The sequence below is a fragment of the Pleurodeles waltl genome, chromosome 9 (assembly GCF_031143425.1).
Source record: "Pleurodeles waltl isolate 20211129_DDA chromosome 9, aPleWal1.hap1.20221129, whole genome shotgun sequence".
In the NCBI taxonomy this organism is placed as follows: Eukaryota; Metazoa; Chordata; class Amphibia; order Caudata; family Salamandridae; genus Pleurodeles; species Pleurodeles waltl.
The window spans coordinates 661913793-661937450 of NC_090448.1; the positions used below are offsets into that span (position 1 = coordinate 661913793).

Below are 23658 nucleotides of genomic sequence, written 5' to 3' on the forward strand. Positions count from 1 at the left end.
TCAAGGCTTTCCAAGCCAGAAGCACAGAGCCATGAAGAACACTTACCACTGGTGCATCAAAACTAGGACCCTGAAAGGGAAGACCCTGTCCTTAGAAATCAGTTTGCAGAGCAGGGAGTTAGTAAGGAATCTGCTACTAGATATTGTCTCTACCACATAAGGCGTTACTGAAGGTAAGCAACTTGTTCATCTGATAAAGACATCTAGTTGCAGATTTCTTACCTTAAAATAGATAACCAAGCAATACCATTCCCAGAGGTGGGTCTGCGAACAAAGATCACCAGTAAACGGGATTCGGGTGTGGGGTGAAGTGTGTGACTGACCAGTTCACCTGTCACGGAAGTAATATCATGCCAGGTTCTCTGTATGGGTGGACACGACCACACCATGTGATAGAAATTGCCATTGGGTTCTCCGCAACGTGGACATTCATAATTAGCATAGGGGAACATACAATGGAGGCGGTTCGGCGACAGGTAAGTCTGGTGTAGATAAATAAATTGAGTGAAGCGAAATCTGGAGTTCCGCGACACCTCCTTTGTCATTTGAATCGCTGTGGATCATGCAGTTTGTGTCAATGGTGCTTGGAAGACCTTATCCCAACGTGCTCGAGCTCCCTCCTGCACTGAGTCAAAATTCTCCAGCAGGGAGCCGTAGAGCTGGGATACAGTGTGTTTGGGATCTGTGATAGACAGTATAGTGTGAAGTACGGTCGAGGATGGGGGCTCAATATCTCTATGTTGCCAAGTGTTATGTATGAGCTGTTTCAGCGCGCTATAGGTCACAAATCGCCCCAGGCCCACTGCATAAGTTTCATTTAGCTCCGAATATGCCAGAAAGTGACCTTCTCTGAATAGGTCACCTCTGGTTTGTATCCCCAGTGCCAAACCACGGCTACAGGGTATGTTGTGCATATAGGGGGTCATGCCGACCCCGGCGGGCGGCGGGCACCGCCCGCCGGGCGGAGACCGCCAGAAGACCGCACCGCGGTCAAATGACCGCGGCGGTCATTCTGACTTTCCCGCTGGGCCGGCGGGCGACCGCCAAAAGGCCGCCCGCCGGCCCAGCGGGAAAGACCCAGCAACGATGAAGCCGGCTCCGAATGGAGCCGGCGGAGTTGCTGGGGTGCTACGGGTGCTGTGGCACCAGTCGCGATTTTCAGTGTCTGCCAAGCAGACACTGAAAATCTTGCTGGGGCCCTGTTAGGGGGCCCCTGCACTGCCCACGACACCCGTTCCCGCCATCCTGTTCCTGGTAGAAACCGCCAGGAACGGGATGGCGGGAAGGGGGTCGGAATCCCCAGCGCCGCCATGGCGGAAACCGCCGGTTCCCCTTTTCTGACCGCGGCTTTACCACCGCGGTCAGAATGGCCCAGGAAGCCCCGCCAGCCTGTTGGCGGTGCTTCCGCGGTCGTTGTCCCTGGCGGTCGGTGACCGCCAGGGTCAGAATGACCCCCATAGTTTCCTAACACCTGGTATATCAAGCAGCCGGATTTTGGGTGAGAAGGGGAGGATTGGATCTTTCTTGCGGACATAGCCATTCCAACAAGTGCATGCAACCGCCATTAGGATATGCAAGAGGAGTTGTGTGGTCTAATAACCATGCAAGGGTACTAGTTCTGCCCAGTGTGGATTGTACTATCTGTGATTCTGCACTCAGGGGGTTCCTGAACCACAAGAGAGGCCACTGCAATTGTGCTGCTGCGTAGTATAGTTCCTAATTTGGCATGCCAAGGCCTCCTTTCATTAGGGGTTGGTGTGTCACTGTAAGTGCCACAAGGCATTGGCCATTGCCCCAAATTAGTGTGAGCATCAACCCATTCAGAGTGCAAAAGAAAGAACGAGGTATAGTCAATGGCAATGCAGTAAAGAAGTATAACAAGCCTGCAAATCGAGAGGTCGTGTACGGTGTTCGCGAATGGTATCTAAGTCTGTGAGTCCCTGTGCTGCTGAGCGTTCCACCCTGCGTAATTCTGCCTACACTGCATTTAGATCTCTCACTAGTATGCGTCGTACTCCCCATGTGGCAGAGAGACAGTATCCTCGCACTACCGTAATCAGAGATGCAGGTGAGCAGCTCCTTGCGGAAAGGGGGGTTAGTCAACAAGTTGGTGTGCAGTTTCCAGGTAGTCACAGAGGTGCGTGGTCGGCCCCAGCACATGCTAACCCTCAGTGGACAGTGGTCAGATAATGGCTTAGCCAGGTAATCCGCCTTCGAGGCACTGGAGGTCAGCCCTGTAGAGCTTAGTATTAAGTCTATGAGTGTGTAGAGCCTGGACTGAGGAGTAGAAAGAGTATTCTCTGTCTTGCAGATGCAATCAGTGCCATACATCTTGAAGCCCACGCTCTGACATCCAGTGGCGTAACTCACTCACCACTGTGGGAGCACCCGCCAATGGTTGGTGAGATCTGTCCATATCTATATCCGACATGCAGTTAAAGTCTTCCCCCCATATGCAGTTGGCAGTTGATCCCAAAAGAGCGCAGGTGTGATTGATTGCAGAAAATCCCCTTGTTTTGAGTTGGGAGCCTATATTCCAATTATGGATAGTGAGTGGCCATCTAGGGAACCCTCCAGCAGCACATATCTGCCATCTTTATCCACCACTGTATGACCGACTACATAAGGGACCTCCGGAGCCACCCACGTAAGTACCCCTTTTGCAAATGCTGATGTGAATGTGCCAAAAACATACCTCCCCACTTGGTTCTAATGTTATGGAGGTCTTTGTCAGTGATGTGCGTTTCGTGCAGGATCACTATATGAATATTGTGGCGCTTTACATACACATGAACCCTACTACGCTTGCCGTGATTGGCCATACCCCTAACATTCCATGTAACTATATTATAGCTGTGTGTCTGCATGAGTACATAAGTCTGTCCAGCAATCTTGGGGCTCGAACATAGTCGGCCCAATTCTGTGTTACCCCTCCAGCCCAGTTACTCAACATCAGCGTCAAAACTCCTGCGGACCAAGAAAAACAACTAATAACAGGATGCCCAACAGGGCTGTGGCCAAAAGGGCCTGTTACGCCCAATACCTGTTGAGCACAATAGGTGCTGTCATGGGCAGCACTATTAATATTTTCCATACGGAAGTCCACTTGCGGGTTGGGGGCAGTGTTTGAGGTCAGGCATCTCGTTCCTGTCAGCCCCCATCAATGACAACAGAGTCTACATCCACTCTTTACCATCTGAAGGTGTTGCATGTTTCCAGATTGCCAATTGCAGCGTGCAGACCCCACTTGAATAAGCAACTGTGACTGCCAGCTGTGGATCAGTGTCGCCACTGATAGCACATCTAGCGCAAGGTAAGGGAGTCAGCAGCCAGGTCCTTTTGAGATTGGTTGTTTCCATAGCTATTGCAACGATCAAGTGATAGTGTACCGTTGTTCACGTGTGGCACTAGAGTTCATCTGCTGATCGCGGTGTTATCACTGGGCCCAACGGAGAAAGAATCATGGAGCCGCTAGCGCGACCCATTGACAAGTCAGAGTCCGATCTGCTGTCTTCATGGAGGGCAGCGTAAGAGTTAGAGGAAAGTTGGGTCGCTTCAAGCAGTGCCTGTGCTTGGCCCATGGCCACCTGTGCCCTGGAGGGACACATCTTTCTGCCGGTTTTCCTCTTACGTCAGGGTTGTGATGTCAGACATTTTTCGTCTGGTGTGTCGACGCCTTGGGGTTCAACCAGGACCTTCGCGTGTGCCCATGTCCATGCATCTTCCGGAGTTGGAAACATATGAGTCTTTCCTTCGTCTACTGCTCGTATGCACGCTGGGAAGAGTAATGACTATGCAATGTTACGGTCGCATAGGAGCTGCTTAACCTTTGTGTGCGAAGTTTGTTTACGTTGCACCTCCATGGTATAGTCAGGGTAGGGCGTGATGGCAAAGTTTTCAAACTTCCAGGGGCCTTGTGTGCAGAAGCGTTGGAGTGTCAGTTCACGGTCTCGGAAGTTGAGCAGGCGAGCTATCAGTGGTCTAGGTGGAGCTCCAGGCCTGGGTGGCTTCCCTGGAATCCTGTGCGCACGTTCTATTGAAAAGAAAGGTGGTACATCAGTGCTCAGGACCATGCTCCTCGACCATTGTTCTATGAATAGTTCAGCCTTAGGTGACTCCGCCCTTTCTGGAAAACCCAAGAAGCAAACATTGTTTCTGTGGGAACGTCCCTCCACGTCTTCGGCCCTATGTTGCAAGAGAGAAATCTCCACCTTCAGCTGGGATACCTGGTTTTGGATGTCTGTTACTCCTGGTTGTACTTCAGTTAGTGATGTCTCATTTGCAGACACCCTTTCGGCCACTTTACGATGCTCCACTCGAAGCAAGTTAACCTCCTGTGCTACAGAGTCTATTTTGCCTTCCAGGGTCATTTTTGTGTCTAGCACTGCCTGAAGTAGCTTGTTGAATTGAGCAGAGTGTACTTGCAGGGTCTCATTCATCTGCTGGAAGGTCACCACAGTGTGTTTAGCAGTGGTAGTCGATGGAGGCATACTTCCCTCAGCCAGTAGCAGCTGCTGTGTGTTCTTAGGTTTGACCATGGGGTGCGGCCTTACAAGCGAAAATCTATGCTCCCAGACGTAGTTTAGATGAGCCATTATTAATGTGCAAGGGTTAATTACGTTCCTGCATCCAGAGGTAGACTGCCCTTTCCTTGTTTAATATGATTCTCAATATATGATTGTGTTCATATAGTGTCTTTTAGTGGCATATTACATACGTTATCTCAGTTCAGCCACTTTTAGTTGAACTTCAATAGCATGCAGACAGTCAATTGTGTTGGTTGTTGGTGGGTCCTGGGAGTAAATTTGCCGCAAGATAGCCCCAGTCATGAAGCGCGTCCACCCCAGGCCATCCCGTACCTCCTGATTGGAAATGCCAGGAGTTCCCCGCCACCTATTCCGACAAAAAGCAGCAGAGTACATCCCTGGGCACGCCGCGTGTTACACCCTCCATTGTTGCGGTATGATTCCCTAGAGTCCCTGAAGGGAGGCCTCCCCGCGGTGTTAGGAAAAGGCGTGGGAGCATGGGGTAATGCTCACCTCTGCTTTGGTGTACAAAGGGCGCAGCCCCCGGTTGCAAGGGCACGCCCGTGCGGCGTCCTCTTTTGGATCCCAGCCCTTCCGAGCTGCGCAGCCGCCTACAGGCATGGCGCCCCCATCTCGCCGTCTCCGCTCGCGCCTCAGTCTGTCCCGACCCAGCCTGCCAGCTCGTGTCCTCCCGCCGATTGCCGGGCACTAGAGTGATTTCGAGGCTCTGCCCTCGCTCTGCTGCGCAGACTGCCCGAGTCGAGTAGGCCCCCTGCTTTCCCCCACCCCCATCGGGGTAAAAAAACAGCATCTCTCAGTGTGGGCACTGTCTTCCGGGGCCCCCAGAGATTCAGCCCCGGCTTTTGTGGGGGTCCGGGTGGAGGAGAATAGCAGGATAATTTGGGGCCGGGAGCGGAGCTGATCACTTAGCGTCCGCTCCGGTCGCCATCTTGGCCACGCCCCAACCCAATCACAGTTTGTTAGTCACAACTGCAAATCTCGTGTAGTTCCCTCAGAGATCTGGACCATGTCAGAGAGATTCCCCCGATTCTGTGCCCACTGGAATGTTAGGTCCCAACGCAGAGCCTACCTTTGCCATCTGGCATGTGTAACCAGCAGGATGCAGGAGGCCATGGGGCCCAGCAGCCTCAGAGTCATTCTCTCCAAAATCGAGGAAAGAGGCTGAAACATTAGTATCCTACCCTGAATATCCTGGACTCGCTGCTTGGGAGAATAAACCTGGAACTGCACTGTGTTCAGGATAGCTCAGATGAAAGGGAGCATCCGAGAGGGAGTTAGGTGTGACTTCAGCACATTTATGGTGAACCCCAGTGAATGCAGTAGGTCCTCAGTAGTCTGGAGGTAGGGGACGACAGCCTGAGGCAAGCCTGCCTTCAACGGCCAGTCGTCGAGAGATGGGAAGACTGAAACCCCTGATCTGTGCAGATGAGCTGGAACCACCACCATCACCTTGGTGAACACCCGAGGGGCGCTGGTTAGGCCAAAGGGGAGCATGGTGAAATGAAAGTGCTCGAGGCTTACCGTGAACTGCAAGTAACATCTGTGGGCAGGCAGGACAAGAATGTGGAAGTAAATGTCCTGCAAGTCCAATGCTACCATCCAGTCTCCTGGGTCCAGGGCAGATAGAACCTGCGCCAAAGTGGGCACTTTGCACTTCTCCTTCTTGAGGAAGAGATTGAATAACCCAAGGCCTAGGATAGGGCGGAGGCCCTTGTCCCTTTTGGGCACCAGAAACTAGCGGGAATAACAACTATTTGTGGCACAGGGATCCTCTCTATGGCTCCCTTGGCCAAGAGAGCCGTAACCTCCTTGCGGATGTGTGCTAAGTGATCCTCTGTCATCCGATTGTAGAATGGTGGCATGGATAGTGGGGTAGTCTCTACGGGAAGGGAGTACCCTCTTCGGAGTTTATGCAAAACCCACCTGTTTGATGTGATGGATTGCAAGCGGAGCAGGTGATAGCAAATCCTGCCTACAACTGGTCCCTGTTGTGGAAGAATCAGACTATTAAGGTTTGGGGGCAGCTGAATGGGGGGCCTGAGGAGTGGGGACAGAGGACTGGCCAGACCTCCAGCTCCCTGATCCACGAGGGCGGTGGAACCCACATCCCCAGCCACGCAGAAGCTGTGCAGCATGCACGGTGCAGTGGCTGGATGGGAATGGATGTGACAAGACACCTTTATCTAGACACGAAAGAGGTAAATAGCAGACTGAGTGGGGCGAAGGGCAATCGCGGGGCCTAAGGACCTGGCCGTAGCACGAGAATCCTTAAAGTGCTTGAGCGCTGAGTCTGCTTTTTCTTCATTAAAAGGCATATCCATAAGGTGAGATTCGACATCCCTCGAAGAGCCAGATGTCCTCAATCAAGCATGGCACCTCAGGGCCACCGCTGATGCAACCAGTCTGCCCAGTGAGTTGGTCCTGTCCAGTCCACACTGGATCATGAACTTTGCTGTGTCTCTCCCGTCAGCAACTGCTTAAGAGAGTACAGCACGGCCTCCTCTGGGCTTGTGACAGCACTTGTGTAACCGTATCCCACAGCCTGTGGGAGCAATGGCCCAAAAGGCATGCAGTGTTCATAGACCGCAATGTCAGGCTGGTGGAAGAAAACATCTTCTTTCTAAAGTGGTCCAGCCTCTTGGATTCCCTATCTGGGGGTGCGGAAGGGAATGTGCCCTGGGATGTAGAGGCGTGGATAACCAAGCACTCAGGGGTGCGGTGTTCGGTCAGGAACGTTGTTAAGTTGGAGCAGACCAATGGCGGCAGGCAATAGTCCTGTTCACAGGAGCCCCTGTGCTGGGTTTGGCCCAGGTACCCAACAGGACATCGGTAAGGGCTTCATTAAAGGGTAATAGGGGTTCGGAGGATGAAACCCTCGGCTGAAGCAAAAGCCTTAATTAAAGGGTAATAGGAGTTCAGAGGCTGAAACCTTGGGCTGAAGCACCTCTGTCTGGAGGTTAGTCCTTACTGTCACCAAAGTCAGCTTGAGGCACAGGACCTCTGCCACTCTCTGTACCACCACTGAGTAGGACGCTCCCTCCTCCGTAGCCCAGAGCTGAGGTCGAAGCCATTGGCATGGAAACCCGAAGGTTCTCCAGTGGAGTTGGACTTCCCAAAAATGAGGCGCATGGTCTGATAAAACTTTCTGAGCTAGGCAGGGGTCTCTCTGGCTCCTGGAACCTCAGGAAACCGTGGAGCTGACCCAGACACAGGCTCCGCAGACAGAGGCCTAGAGCGACAATGCTCCCTTTCCCTCGTCTTGTTGGCCGACTAACAGGGTGAAGTCGATGAACGTTTGACGGGTTCTGTGACTGATCCAGGGACCTTCCCCTTGACTGAGATCAATGTCATATCCACCGCGGACAATGCAGACAGTGGAAGTGGATCCCACTGATGCCACCTTATGGTGCGCAGGGTTACTCTTTGAGAAAAACCTGCGGATCCAGACTGATGGCGGGGGAAATTCTAAGGTAAGGAATCTGTAACTAAATGTCTCTATCAGATGTAGTGCTGAAAACATATTGCAGAGTGAAGTTTGTGATTCAGTTCCACAGTGACTAACTATGCAGGAGAAAAAACAGGTCTGTGGAAGAATCAGACCTCTTGTGGTTGGCCTTACATTTTTCCCCTCTAATACCAGTCTTTGTGAAGCACTAACCTGTCAGAAGTCTGATATGTGACTGACTCTGCCTTATACCGACTGACATTTCACATGCACTGATGGCCAAATAATCTTTCAGTTTGGTTATAGGCTGGTCTGTTGCAGTATTTAACACAAATGTGGAAAACATCTCCTTTTAGAAAGCTTTGAAACCGATTGATGATGGTTTTCAGGCGGAGCACAGAGCAGAATGTCTGTTTTATGCGCCTGTGTTTCATAATTCATTGAATCTGATATTTCTCAGTTAGTGCTTTACTTACAGAGAACACACACCAGAAACAGAACGAGGCAAACCTTGCTCACTGTCTTCATGTTCTACTCTTTCAAGTGAATTCACTTTACAGCCTGTAGGCGCATAAAACAGGTGCTTTACTCTGTGCTGCATGGTGTATTCTTGTAGGCTTTTTCATAGCTTCTCTGTTCTACCGGAGCTTGGAAATGTCAAGTTTTAATTCCAAAATAAAGACTTTAGAAAGAAGAAAAGCAAGTGTTTGTAGAACTACGATCTCCTGCTCTTAGGTTCCAGTCTGGCTCACTTCGTGACAATTACGAGTAAGGTAATGATATCGGACGTAAAAATACTTAAAACCTAGTGACTGGATTGTCACAACAAGTGCTTAAAGTGCTGTTTTCAACTTACCTGACCCCAGTGTAAGAGTATCCCACAAAAGGAAGATGGACACCCAAAGGAGAGCTGTCAATGACGTCTGACAGGGTCTCCTACAGTAGAAAAGGAAAATGACCATTAAGACACACTACTTGTAACATCAACATTTAATAAGAATGTAGTATTCAATTAGGCCCTGTGTCCCTAAGTCTTATTAGGGACGTCATTCCCACATTTATTCCACAATTACTACAAGCACCTGTCACACACAACCTCTCATCTGCTACCTGGCCCCCCTTCATCACAGTATTTCAAATAAACCACGTCAGGAGGAGTGGACTCAGTAAAGTAGTTATAGGTACAAACTGTGAACTATGTACGACCACTGTGGCAATTCATATGGCAGTGTTCTTCGAATTAAAATGCATAGTGCTTCCAAGGTATTTACATTTTTTCACATAAGTACCTACAAAAATATTGTAAAGCAATTACTTTATGTACAATCACACCCACTTGCCATGCCCAAACCTTCCCTTTTACTAAACGCAAGTAACTCCTAAAGTAGGCTCAAGGTAGCCCCATGGGCAGGGTGCAGTGTATTTAAAAAGTAGGATATGTACTGGTGTGTTTTACATGTCTTTAAGTGAAATACTGCTACTTTTGTTTTACACTAGTGCAAAACACCTGTCTCTTCCATAGGGTAGCAAATACCTTTTGTGTAATTTACCATTGGGAGCAGATAGTAATCTGGAGTTTTAGGTCTCTGAACTCACAATTTAAAAATACATATTGTGGTGAAGTTGGTTTTTGAATTGTAGGTTTGAAAATGTCACTTTTAGAAAGTGAAAAAAGAAACAAAGAAGCCAGCCCTGTTAGACAATTCTACTTTTTTTTTCTTTCAAAAAATAGAAGAGGGCTCAAACTAAGTGCCTCTCAACCATTAACCTCTTTATATGCACTTTTCCATTGCAACTGTTCCAATATTCACAATTTCTGTCAAATACATAAAGACAAATAGACATAAAACAATGTTTTCATGGATACATTGGCACCACAATATACATTTAAGATAACCACAAAAAGACACATATGACTGTAAAGATCAGAAAAGACTAAAGAGAGGATCCATGTTCTGAACCAAATCAATACAAACGACAAGAGCTGCACTAGAGTATAAGCAATTTACAGCCCAATAAATAATGAGCACAAAAATGGAAGCGCAAATGCAGTAGTTTTCCTTCTTGAGACACTGCCAGGGATATTCTGTATTAGTCATTTCTTAATTCCTATCTGATAGCCTATTCATATTTACAAGCGCTTTCCAAACGCTCTGGTATGCCGATGCGTTTCTAACTCACACTGCTATAGGGTTCTCCTCAGGACACAGAATACCTGGATGTCTCTGAAATCCTGGTAACCATGAACCCTTCAACTGAAAACAGACTTCCTCTTGAAAAAATAACTCAGCTATGCTCTACTGCCAAACAATCATCTGTGACTTGGAGCTGCGATTTCACTGTCAACCATTAACACCTCCAGGTCTTGACCAACTGCCCTCCATAACACAGGCTGGGTCACAACCCTGCCCGCGGTGCCTCCAATCCTTTTTGAAGATGGTGGCAGCCCATCTAAGCAGTTCCAGGGATTGAGCGAGAGACAGCCGCCAGCAACCGGACCACCGCACATGCACCCCACAGAAGCTGAAGGTGCGATCTCAGAGACTACCAAGACTTCCAGGATTCTGACAGACACCTTTAGAAGGTGGACATTTTCTTACTTAACCATTCTGTGACTCTATCTGTCTTTGGAATACAAGTCTGGGTCAGGATGACAGTTAGGCTGTTTGTGGATTCACTCTAGACAGTCACACAAAGGAAGGTGTGTGGTGCCCTGCATTTCCTGCTAAAGTGGTGGGAGGAGCTGACACTTGCACGTAAATAGGGCTATGCATGTCTCACACAAAGCAGTCTCCATCCCCCTGGAGTGTGTCTGGAGCCATGGCAGGGAAAGGCAGGATCTTGCACACTGCAAAGGCTTCTCTTTGAAGTTTGTCTACTTCAAAGACAGAGATGATTATAGTACTGGACCTCTGACACCACATTGTTAGAACACTTCTGGACTGAGGACATTCTGCCAGGAAGAAGAACTGGATGCTGTAGGAGGGACTGCCACTCTGCCTGTTGCTTTGTTTTGCTGCCCTGCTGTTAGCTACTTCTGTCCTGGGAGTGAAAGGACTGGACTTTGCTTTTTATATCCTGCTTTCAAAGATTCCCCAAGGCCTTGAACTGAGCTTGCCTCCTGTTAAGAAGTCTCAGGGCCATCAAAAGACTTCACCTATCAGTGTCTGAAGTGCTTAATTAGTGCTTGTTGTTTCCAGTGCTGAGCACCGGCACTTATTTTTGAGGGCCCCCGCTTATTTTTCTGCCTCCGTGAAACATCTTTGTTTCCTCATTGTCTTCCAAGGCATATATATAGGGTCCGTGTGACTCCGTGACCTGCCCGCACTCCCTCACGAGTTGTGTCAGACTACTGGGAGAGACTGTCGACATACCGTGATAGCCCCAGTTGGATCTATTTGGTTTCTATGCGCTATACTAAGATTTAATCTTTGAAAATTCATATCTTTACTGTTGTATGTTGGATCTTTGCCATTTTGGTCTTGTTTTACTACTTTTGTAGTGTTTTTACCGTGAGTGTACAAATACTTTACACATTGCCTCTGAGATAAGCCTGGCTGCTTGTGTCAAGCTACCAGGGGGGTGAGAATGGGTTATCTTAGCTGTGTGACTCACCTACCCTGACTATAGTGATGGGCCCTACTAGAGACCCAATTTCTAACATGCAACCTAAAGGAAAACGCTGTCCACGTGCTTCAGTGAAGTGCTGACTCTGTTGCTGCTGGCTGGGTGGGACTTCGTCCCCCAGCATTCCCTGTGAATTGTTAAGAGGAGGGGCATGCGCAAACCAGCACTCAAAAGGGCTTCTCTTTCCCAGAGTGCAGGACTGTATAAATCTGTTGTTGTTGGCTGGGGTGGGATTACACCCTCCAGCATTCCCTGTGAGTAGGAGGGAGCATGCACAATCCAGTCCTCAAAAGCGATTTGCCTCTCCCACAGCTCAGGATGCGCCTGGGCACACAAGACCAGGCGAAGACTGGGACTTTCTCTGCCCGACAGCTGCTGGACTGGGCCACCCCCTTTTCATCTGAATCCTGCCATTTGTTTCCCATTTTGGAATGGGCAAGCAAAAAAATACATCTGTAGACTCTGGAGCCTCACAGTCTGGTATCATCTTAAAAGATGCGTCTCTATTGGCCCCTCAAAGTCCTCTATTCTCTCCTTTTTGACTACATCAGTGGGGGCAATTGCTGAAGAAATCTGCACTGTGGAGGAGAAGGTAGGCATTCGCCCCGTTGTTCCAGAGTCTGCCACAGCCTCCTCGCACTATTTGGCCTCCGAGACAGGCAATGAGACTCAGTCAGGTGGGACCACCGAAGTAGCCATAGTTACAGATGCTCACCAGCCAGGGACTGAGACCTAGAACTCTTCTCTTGACTACGGCCCTCTTGCGCCCAAGTGCAAAAAAAAATGAAAAATAACAGATGCAGCCTCTGTGCAGTTGGTGCCTAAATCAAAGGGCAGTCTGTCTAAAGCTCCCAAAGACTTCATCCATATCGTAAACTTTGTTGACTTTGACTCCAAAATAAGTCAATGATAGAGGGCGCTGTTGGTAAATGATTCGAGAAATTGTAATCTATCCAATGTAGTTTAAACAACTTAATTACGTTCTGTAAAACCAACATGTTGCCATCTGGATAGTGATACCCGGTAAATCAGCTCAGGGGCCCCGTAGCTCATTTTGTTTTCCAAATGTTGGAACTCCATCGTTACCTACAATGCAATCTACTAGCCTAACCTCACCTGATACCCAGGGGAACGTACCAAATCAGCCTACCTTGTTTCGTGTTTTGGGGCCACTAAGGTCAGTGAGTCATCAAAGTGATCCTGGCCAACACAGCACACAAGCTGACAGAAGGGGAGCTGGGTGTCATGAGCATTAGGAATGGTCCTGTACCCCCTCAAGTTATTCGTGGCCTACCTCCTGCCTCAGCCCCCTATGTTGCGGTATTAAGTGGGGTACCCATCTTGAAACATGGGGGCAGAGAAGATTATCCCAGTGTAAGAAACAAAGTTAGCCACTAGTCGTTTCAACTGGGCGGCAAAGGGAGAATCCTGACCAATTATGGTTTGAAGGGTGGATTGGGTTGGGCCTAACACCAAAACTATGCAGGGCACTGTGTAGTCATCAATTTTGATTGCCCTAGGGCGATGCAATCGTTCCTGAACCTTGCCAGGTAGCGTACCTGGAGGTCAAGCATCCAAGCTTTTCCTCGGTTATTTTTATAGTTCGCTGGCAGTGGAGACCCATTTATGGGCCAGTGACCATAGCACAAGTACCAGTAATGGGGTCCCGAAGTTACTTGCTGCCAGAGATTTTGGGGGTCATTCTGACCGCGGCGGGCGGCGGTTGCCGCCTGCCTGGCGGGAACCGCCATTTGGCCGCACCGCGGTCAAAAGACCGCTGGTGCCATTACAACCTTCCCGCTGGGCCACCCGTTCCCTCCAGCCTCTTCCTGGCGGTGAAAACCGCCAGAAACAGGCTGGCGGGAAGGGGGTCAGAATCCCCAAGGCAGCGCTGCCCTGGAGGATTCTCCCAGCCGGGGGAAATCCGGCGGGAAACCGCCGGACCCGGCTGGGCGACCGCGGCTGTACCACCGCGGTCGGAATGACGAATGAAGCACCGCCAGCCTGTTGGCGGTGCTTCCGTCATTCGCGACCCTGGCGGTCTATGACCGCCAGTGTCGGAATGAGGGCCTTTGTCATACCGATGCAGGCTAAAAAGAAGGAATCAGGGATTGGGGCTTATGGGCCGTTAAGCCAGTCGATACACATGGGGGCTCTCCATAATGACATTCGTTTTACCCCCAAGAAGATTTATTACCCTGGGTTTCGTAACAAAGAGGTTACTGTTGGTGGTCAGCTCCTGTCTTATATTAGTAAGGGGACGTGCATTGAGGTTTTTGTCACCGGGGTCTTAGATCAGTCAACTGTAAGAAGGGGGCACACAAAACGGTATGATTAGCACTGCAGAAGGGGATAACTCATACAGTTATGAACCTAGTCCTGTAAGTCAATTGGGTAAAGGGGACACCACTGCAGGCCTTCTCAAGTTAGCATCTTGGAATGCAGCAGACATAAATAATAAAAGAAATGACCCTGACAGACTCATCTATCTGAGAACATTCGCCGTGATCTGTCTACAGTGGACGTGAAACATGGAGGGTTCCTTTTCTGTGGAAGTTTAAATCATTTTCCAACCTTGCTGTGTCTTCAATAAGGAAACATCCAAGGAGAGGCTTGTTGATATTGGTTTCCCTTTCATTAAACGGCAGTGTTAAGGATTTGACAATACGTTCCACCAATGCACAGGCAATCCTCATTAGCTCCCCATGGTTGTTAATTTTGTTTTGTTAAATTTTTATAATGCAACCACTGGTTCCATTTTTTGTGACATACTTTCTCCCCTTAGGGAACAAATGCTATATATTGATACCTGTACTAATATAAGGGCCGGATTTATTTTGGTTGGGGATTTTAATATACATTCATGCTCATATTCCTTTACCTCATATAATCAAGGGAACAGTGAGGACTGTTTGCTTGTGGAACATACCCATGCTGGTTTCTTTGTACACAATCTTCTTGCAGAATTTAACACGGTATGTAATGAATAAAATGTTACAACTCCTGGATGGGAGTTTTACTCTCACTTTCACCAGGCAGCGCTACTTTTACATTATAGTCTGTAATTTTGCTTTAGTCTTCTTGCAGAATTTTTAAAGTAATTTTCGGATAAATGTCTACGGTTATAGTGATCATAAATGTGTTTCCACTAACATTGCTGAATCGTCTGTATGGGTCCCGGTCCAGGGCAGGTCCTTTCACTTTGGTGGTGTAGTGACAGACCAGGGTAAGAGATTAAAATGGTCGAAGATAACACTGGAGGACTTCTTAAGCTCTCTTGTGGAAACTAAGGTTCACTTGGCTATAAGTCGTATGAACTCACATAAAGCTCTTGGTCTCGACTGAATCCCTTTTGACTTATTTAAGGTGACACCTGAACTCTGGGCACCAATTTTCACTCATATGTTTAACTTGACAATACGCATAGCCCCCCTGGACTCATAGTCCCAGACAATTATCATCCCTGTTTATAAAAAGGGCTCAAAAGACTTACCAAGTTTGCTCTTGGCCTATCTCTCTGATATATTTTATGGTCAAGGTGATGGGCATTGCCATCTTGGAGAGAACCATGTCATGGCCTAAGGATGTTTCCATTCTCTCAGACCTGCAGTCTGGGTTTCGACAGGGCCTCGGCACTCGTGATCAATGTTTTGAACCTTTATTTGCTAATTAACAAGTATTCTGTGGCAAGATCTGGGTCTCTGTATGCTGCCTTTGACAGATTGAACAGGTCCAAGTTGCAGACCATCTTGCTGGACCTGGGAATGGACATAGAAATTGTTTCGTTTCTCAGTGAACTGCACAGGGATATGACAGCAGTTCTTCAGTATAACCAGCATGGGTCCTGTACTAGTCCCTTGCCCTTAAAGCATGGAGTGAGACAGGGATGCATAGTGGCCCCATTTGTGTTCACTTTATATGTGAATAATCTAGGGGCAGGGTATTGGATAAGCAGGTGGACTATCCACAAGAGGGTACTCACAAGATCTCTGCATTGTTATATGCAGACAACACTGATTTGCTAGCGAGAACTACCCTGGCCTTCAGTCACCACTTGAACGTTTTGTCACCTATATGAATAGTCTTGACTTATCTATCCAACCATAGTAAATCACAGGTGATGGTTCCGGACCCAAGGGGAACAAAGTCCAGGTCATTTCAAGCCCAGGCCCATAAACTAACCAAGGTCCAGACTTATAAATATCTAGGGGTGGACTTTGATGACCACTCTTCATGGGGCCCAATAATAAGTTCTAAAAGACTGTCCCTGTCTCGTTCTATATGGGCAGTCTTTTACTTTTCCTCCAGAATCAGTAGCATTCCATTTGGCGCTTTAATCAAGATATATCAGGCTAAATCTGTCTTGGCAGCCACATATGGCAGTGACGTCTGGGGTTATATAGATGTTTCTGAGCTCCAGGTGCAGGAAAATGTTTTTTGTAGATGCCTTCTTGTAATCCCAGCATCTACTCCCACATTTATGGTGCACGAGGAGCTGGGTTTGCCCTACTTGGCGCTCTATTTGGGGGTGACATAGAGGGAGATACTCTTGAAATGTTTGCAGCTCCATTCTTAGAGGTCAATTAGATAGCTAGCAGATAAACGGGATACATTTGCCAAATTAGGAAGAGTAAGTCTGTTTGATTTGCCACAAAATATTGTGAAAGTAGATATTTCCTGGAGAAGGAAGTATTTTTTGTTAAGACAGGAAGCAATGAGAGAGGGCCTAGAAATTGAGAAGCTTTCAGTGTGAGTGCATGTTCAGATTTTAACAGGCCCAGTAAATGAACCGTTATCTGCTTAATGTACACAACAGTTATCATTGATTTCTTCTTACCAGATTTGGGTTTAATCAAGTTGATCTGTTGATGGCCTCTCTCAGGGCCACTAAAGGGTCTGTACAGTTGGGACCCTGTACCTGTGATAATTTTTTTGTGTGCAGTTTCTATGACGCTTCCAGCAAGATCTTGTTGCTATCTTTTCTGAAATCCCTGAATTCTGTCCAGGTCAAGCATGCCCGTTAGGTATCTTCTGTTACTTCAGATCTTCGTGAATCCTACAATGTCACTAGCATTTTGGCTTCATCTTCATGGCTGAGAAAGCTGTCTGATAGGGAGACTGAATGCAAGCTTTTTAGCACTTGCCCTGTCTCTAAAGGTTGTGGTCATGTGCAAGGGGCCCCATACAGTATGATGGTTTGGTGAAATGAAACTCCCTGATCTGTAGCATTATATCTCATTGTATTGGATGTAGGACTGCTCTTAGGCTGGTTTGATTCAGTATGCCGTGCACTTTACTGTTGTAACACAATTTTCAATGTTATATACTCTACTGAGTTACGATTGTCGGCTGAGCCTATATGTTATGGACTTTATTGAGCTTCGTTGTTCTTATTAAATTATTTATGGGGTTTTAGCCCATGGATGAATTATATTGATCATGATTTGACTAAATCATTTTTATATTTGATTGTTCAATATAACCCGTTTGATTTGATTTTAATATGTACAGTACAGGATTTAATTGATTTGACCTATGACCTGGGTGTACTACTTTATATCTGGTTATTCATTACGGCACATTGACTTTGTTTTACAATGCTGGTGTATTGTATTGATGCAAAACTCAAAATAGAGCGGGGGGACTGGGAGCCAAAAAGGTCCAGTATCCTGGCTCTGTACAATACAAAAATAGAGAGATACTGTTCCTAACAGAGAAGATACTAGAAGTCTACACACTCAAGCAGGTCAAGTAGTGGGGGAATTACTTCCTTGATTTTTGGTGCCCTCACACATCCTAAAAAAAGATGTCATGCTTCATCATCGGGCTGCTCCCGTAGTACTGGCGCTGCTAAGTCCTACGGGTCCGGTGAAGAGTCACTTTCGTGCAGATCTTTTTATTAGATGCCGCACTGTGAAACCAATATGTTAGAGAGTGTTCTAAAATGTGAGGTCAAATGCGCAGAGCTAAGTGTGAGTGAAAGGAAAAGTGAATGACTAAAACTGTCTGGGAGCTGCCAAAAGTAATTTTATTACACAGTGCTCCTGGCGGGATTAAAAAAGCCACCAAACAGAGGCATTGAAGGCTACTCTGGGAAAATAATGAACATGCGTAGCCATAAAAGTAAAAATTGAGTAAAGGCCGACATGTTTCATGCCTGCCGGTCCAGGAGAATTTGTTCCACTGCACTTCTTCAGGACCACAAATGAATTAAAGTTCCCTAGTTGGGAGCTACAAATGTTAGCTAAGTGGTGGTGCCTTAATGGTTACCACTACAGGTGTAACAAGTGATCTCTATTAATGTTCAGGCAAAAAAATACAAGGCGATATATCATTACCATCTTCAACAATGCCACTCTCCCCACTACCGCCAATGGAAGAGTATGCCAGAATGCAATTTCGGCACTCGGCGATGTTACTGAGCGAGTGATATTTCCCTCGAACAGATCAGACATGGAATGATATACTTGCACTCCTAAGTATCTGAATGTGTGCCTTTGCCATTCCAGTTGTATTCCGTCTAGGACAAAGCATGGATCAGGGGTCTCAGGGAGGAAGGGGAAAAGGCATGACTTTGCTCAGTTCACTCGCAATCAGGAGATGAATGCAAATTCGGCAAGTGTCTCAGCTATCACAGGGGGACACTGTGCACATCTTTGATATATAATAGCAAGTCATCTGCATATGAGGAAATAACATGTAGTCCATCACCTAAAGGAATACCTCAACTTCTCCCAGCTGGGCGCAAGGCTAGTGCAAGTGCTTCGATTGCCAGCAAAAATAGTAGGAGCAGTAATGAACAGCTCTGTCTTGTTCCTCTCTATGTATCTATGTTATCCGAAAGGAGGGACCCTGTCTTGACTCTGTAGTTATGTGGGGGAGTGTCAGGTTGTTAAGGAAGGTTTCACAGGTCATTGAGCTATCAGGCATAGTGGACCAATACACCTGTGTGTAACAGTTTGTGAGTTCAGTGTGTATAGCATGTTGTGTGTAAAGGAGTGAACCTTCCCCAGATCGTATTGCCACTATAGGTCATTGAGATTGTTCCTAGTGAATAAGCCATGCTAACAAACGCCCGCTTTGTCTGCAGTGGCATGTGTGCAAGCCAAATGTGCTGTATAGTTTAGGCAGCGCAATCTTTCCCTCAATGTAGCGTGCTCGCTCCGTGCCTGTGCAACCGGTCCACTGCCCTAGGATTCTCAGCTGTCTGAGTCTCCAGATCTAATAATGTGTGTCCTACCCTGGTTATATCCTTATTAACAAGGTGTCTCATGTTTCTTTGTATTCCCAGGCAGTGACTCCGCAAAGGCACCTTAAAGGCATCCCATTCTATCAGTTTATTTGAAGCTGTGACAGTATTATCTTTAAAGTAGTCGGTAACAGCCACCGCGAGGGAAGCTCTGAATGGGGGGATCTTCCACTAGTGAGGGTTATAGGTGCAAGAGGGGAACAGGGGGCAAGACCCATGTCCACTGTAACTGTAGGATTTGGGGACTGTGATCAGAGTGCGTATATCCCATGTACTTGACCTTTTTTTATAGATGGAAGCAGCGACTGTATACCCACTAGTCTACCCGTACGTGCAGGTAATATGTGAGTTGCTGAGTAGTAAGAGTATACCCTTTTATCCGGGTCATGAAATAGCAAGATGTTGGCCATTTGCCATCTCTGAAGCCAATCTGAAAACATTTGCACGTTTGAGGTCACTGTTGTACAATGTAGTGGGGGAAGGAGCGATCGAGCATAGTGTTCAACACACTGTGAAAGTCCCCTCCTATGAGACACTGCAAATCACTCCAACACGCTAGCGTAGAGGAGAGCACGCTAAAAAATGCAGTCTGATCTGAGTTTGGGGTATAAATAGATCTGACTAGAATTAAACGGCTGTCTATGTCTGCTATGATTACATACCTACCATATAAGCGCTGCATGTGCACAGGTGGCATACACCAGTCTGTGCCAGCGTTGTTGTAACTTAGTGCTTTCTGTATGAATGAGGTGTGTCTCATGTAAATGCGCAATATGTGTGGAACGATGTTTTAGATAGGAATAAACTGCACAGCGTTGTGATGGTGTATGCATATCTCTAACGTTTCATGTGAGTATGTTAGAGTGGGTCATATGTGATGGTAATAACATACCTTTTGTGAGTGAGTCGCCCGTGAAGGCAAAACAGGGTTGTGTACTCTGTGTGTAAGAGCCGCTTACGATGAAGGTCCATGTCAGAGAGGAGGCATGGGTCATACCTAAAAACATATAAACTCAACAACACAACAGAACTACCAAAAGAGCCAAGAGTTAACATTTCCCCGCCCAAACAAATCAACAATGACAGCCATGTCTCATAAGTGGAATTTCTACTTCAGGTCAGTTACCTAGCTGGAATATCTGCTTTGTGATATGTGGACACTAGAAGCAAGACACGTAAGGGCTGATTACGACCTTGGAGGAGGGGATTACTCCATCACAAAAGTGACAGATATCCCACCAGCTGTATTACAAGTTGCTTTATGTCCTATCCATGTTTGTGATGGAGTAATCCCCTCCGCCAAGGTTGTAATCAGGCCTGTAGTGTCCACTTAATATGTGACTTAGCAGAAGCATCCTCTCATGGGCTAATTTCTGGGATAAGTGGCATGTCTTCAGCACATGTCAAAATGGTTAACTGGATTGCTTTCACTGCATCACGAGACAAAGTTGGAAGATCTGCTTCTGGACACACAGCTAGAAGGTTCGCTTCATGTGACATTTCAAATGTTGTCAGTCAGTGCCCATCATTCAGGGAAGGCTGCTCATGGTGGAAAAGGGAACATGTCCAATTTAAGGAAAAGGCATCATAAATGTAAATTGTTCTATTAGGCAGCTGCATTATCACAACAATACATTGTTAAATCCTAGGAGCATCCTTCATGTTTAAGAGATTATTGGGTGGAAATCCATTGAGGAAGAGGGACTTTTACTTATGCCCTTTCATGAACTGTGATGTCCACTGCTTCAGACCACAAATTAAAATGGTAAATGAGCACCACTCTCAAGCAGCATCATCTAAAGAAATACATACATATTCTATGTCACATGTGCAGTAAGACAGGCACCAATAATTAACGAGAAGTTTCAGGCAGAATCCAGTGTTTCAGGTGGTTATCAGCAATGCCATCCTCGGTCTTCAATTTAGATTATATGATACAGATTTTTTCCAGTATTAATCTTCTTTAAGCATGAAAAAACCCTATATAAAAATGCATATATCAGGGATAAAAATTTAGTGTGATCAAGTTAGACCTCGAAAGATGATAAGGGAAGGCCAAAGGTCCCACACCAAATCCTTGTGCCACCTCTGAAGGGCTGACTACCCAGGTTTCTACGGAGAATTAATCAGTGAAGTTGTGAAGTTGGACCATAGAATCCTACAGAATGACCTTCACGGGTTATTATGTACTTAACCTGAAATGTTATCTTTAGATAACAGAACTAAGGTACCCCTCTGACCACAAACTATGGTCTTGAGGATGGCATGCAGCCAGAGGCAGAGTATTGTCAAATATGCTTTAATCCAATGAGGATCAATCAGGACAGGACATAACTTCAACTGACTCTCACTATATTTAAGTCTTCTCAAAGTTGAACGCCATTCATATTTCTTTAATTGAATCAACAATGTTAGCATTGCACTGTGAGAAGCTTAAGACCACAGTCCCAAGAGACACAGCTAACATCGTGAGACTTTCAATTCAACCTTGCTCTCCTGTGTATATCTCCGTTTTGCAACAGACCTCGATATCACCCTTCCACACTGACTCCAAGCAAGACTTTGGCAGTCCTCTCTGAATCTCCAATTCATCTATGAAAAGCAAAATCTTGCAAACTTACTGACTTTCAAGAGCTCCGTTCTTGGATACAAAAACTCATAAACACCAAGCAGAGAAGGGCAGGAAGGCTTATAACTCCAACAGGTTGATGTGGAGCTGAGCTTCTGCCAAAGACCCCAGGCCTCTGATCTCCACCTCTCCCAAATGGCCAGCCCAGAAATGAAGCATCAGTCGACACTGTCAGCTCCAGGTAGGGTAGGGACAGCGGTCAGCCACTGACCTAATCATAGTCCTGTAGTTACCACTGCAAGTCCTGTGCAGTCTCCTCAGAATTCCATACACGTGTGGAGAGGTCCCCTTGATGTTGATGCTACTGGGACTTCAGCTCCCACTGCAGAACCTCCATATGCCATGTGGCGTGCTTGACAAGCAGGATACAGGAAGCCATCAGCCCCAGAAGCGTAAGAGCCAACTTCACTGACATCTAAGATGAGACCGAATTATCAGGATCACAGCTGGAATGTCTTCAACTTTCCCCTCTGGGGCATGGGTGCAAAACGTCACCATATTTAGAATGGCTCCAATGAAAGGGAGAACCTGTGAAGAAGTTAGGTATGACTTCAGGATGTTTATGTGAACCCAGCGAAGTGGGGAGGGTCACTATAGTCTGCAGGTGGGTGATGACTGCCTGGGGTGAGCCTGCTTTCAGCAGCCTGCCATTGAGGTAAGGAAACACTGGGATTCCTGATCTCCACCGATGACCTCCATTACTTTTATGAACACCTGAGGGGTGCTGGTAAAGCCAAATGGGAGTACAGCGAACTGGAAATGCTCCTGGCCCACTGTGAACAGCAGATAACACTCGTGGGCCTGCAGGATGGGGGATATGGAAATAAGCATCCTGCAGGTCAACACCACAATCCAGTCCCTGGATCAAGGGCAGTCAAGACCAGGGCCAAGGTGAGCATCTTGAATTTGTCCTTCCTCAAGAAGACGTCGAGAGAGCAAAGATCTAAAATAGGACGCAGTCCTTTGTCCTTTTCCTGTGTCAGGTAGTAGCAGGAATAACAACCACAACTTACTTCTGGCATCGGCACCCTCTCTATGGCTACTTTAGCCAAAAGAGATTACACTTCCTACAGTAAAAGGGAAAGGTAGTCCCCTGTCAGCCGTACTGGGGACGGTGGCAAGGGCAGCAGGGTTTCTAGAAATAGGAGGGCATAACCTGGCCAAATGATATGCAACACCCACTCATCCAAGGTGAACGCCTCCCACCCGGGCAAGAAGTAACAGGTCTTGCCGCCAACAGGGTGGCTGTGTGTTGTGAATGACACGTCAAAGAGGCTTGGGGGATGAGGGAACAGGTGGAGCAGTGGACTGGGCTGCACACTGTACCTGCTGTCCATGTGATTTATGGATTCCTCGACCACAAACAGAATGAGAAGACTGCTGGAGATAATCAGAGAAAGCTAGCCATAGCTCAGCTGCCTGTGAAGCGCTCCAGTTTGTGAAATCCGCTTTATTTGCAAAGAAGGGGGACTCACAAAAGGGGATTCCCTTAAGGCAGTATTGGACATCCCCCAAAAAGTAAGTCAGTGGAGTGCATCTAAGTATGCTAATGCTGTACCTCACCACAAGGGTTCTATAGTATTAAGGCAGCAACAGATAGAAAACTTTGCTTCATCACGGCTGTGCTGCATGACCTGTGCAAGAACAGCACAAGTTTCCTCAGACATCACAGAAGGACTTGGCCCACGGAGTCCCACAATGCATGTGAGAATATGCTCAAAAAGCAGGCAGTATTCATAGAGCGTAGGCAAGACTAGAGTGGGATGAAACACTGTAATCAAATGTGTCACAACCTTTGGATTACCTATCTATCAGGGTGAAAGAGAATGCACTGAGAAGAACTTTGCTGGCAGAAGCCTGCATCATCAGAATCTCTGGGAAAGGATGTCGGGTAAGAAAGCCCATACCCCTCTGTGCAGGACGGATACAAAGGGCAATTTTAATGTTGCCCGGGGCACCCGTGCAAGGTTTGGCCCAGGTACCCAGAAGTATATCGGTCAGAGCCTCATGAAAAGGCAGAGGAGGTTCCAAAGAGGGTTGCCCTAGTTGCAAGAGCTTAGTTAATAAATTCATTTTAACCTCTTGTGTAGGAAGTTCGAGGTCAAGAATGTTAGAAGCTCTATGGACCACCATAGCAAATGAGGTGGTTTCTGTGGTGGCT

The 23658-nt window shown here is 47.2% G+C and overlaps 1 protein-coding gene across 4 annotated transcripts in view; it reads right to left on the reverse strand.

Moving 5' to 3' along the window:
• The window catches only part of DMPK (DM1 protein kinase), a 751292-nt gene that overhangs the window by 155159 nt on the left and 572475 nt on the right, over positions 1-23658 (reverse strand). For all 4 annotated transcript variants that reach the window (XM_069207733.1, XM_069207732.1, XM_069207734.1 and 1 more), the window contains exon 9: positions 8849-8928. In XM_069207733.1, the coding sequence (XP_069063834.1) occupies positions 8849-8928 (80 nt within the window). The remainder of the gene's footprint in view (positions 1-8848; positions 8929-23658) is intronic.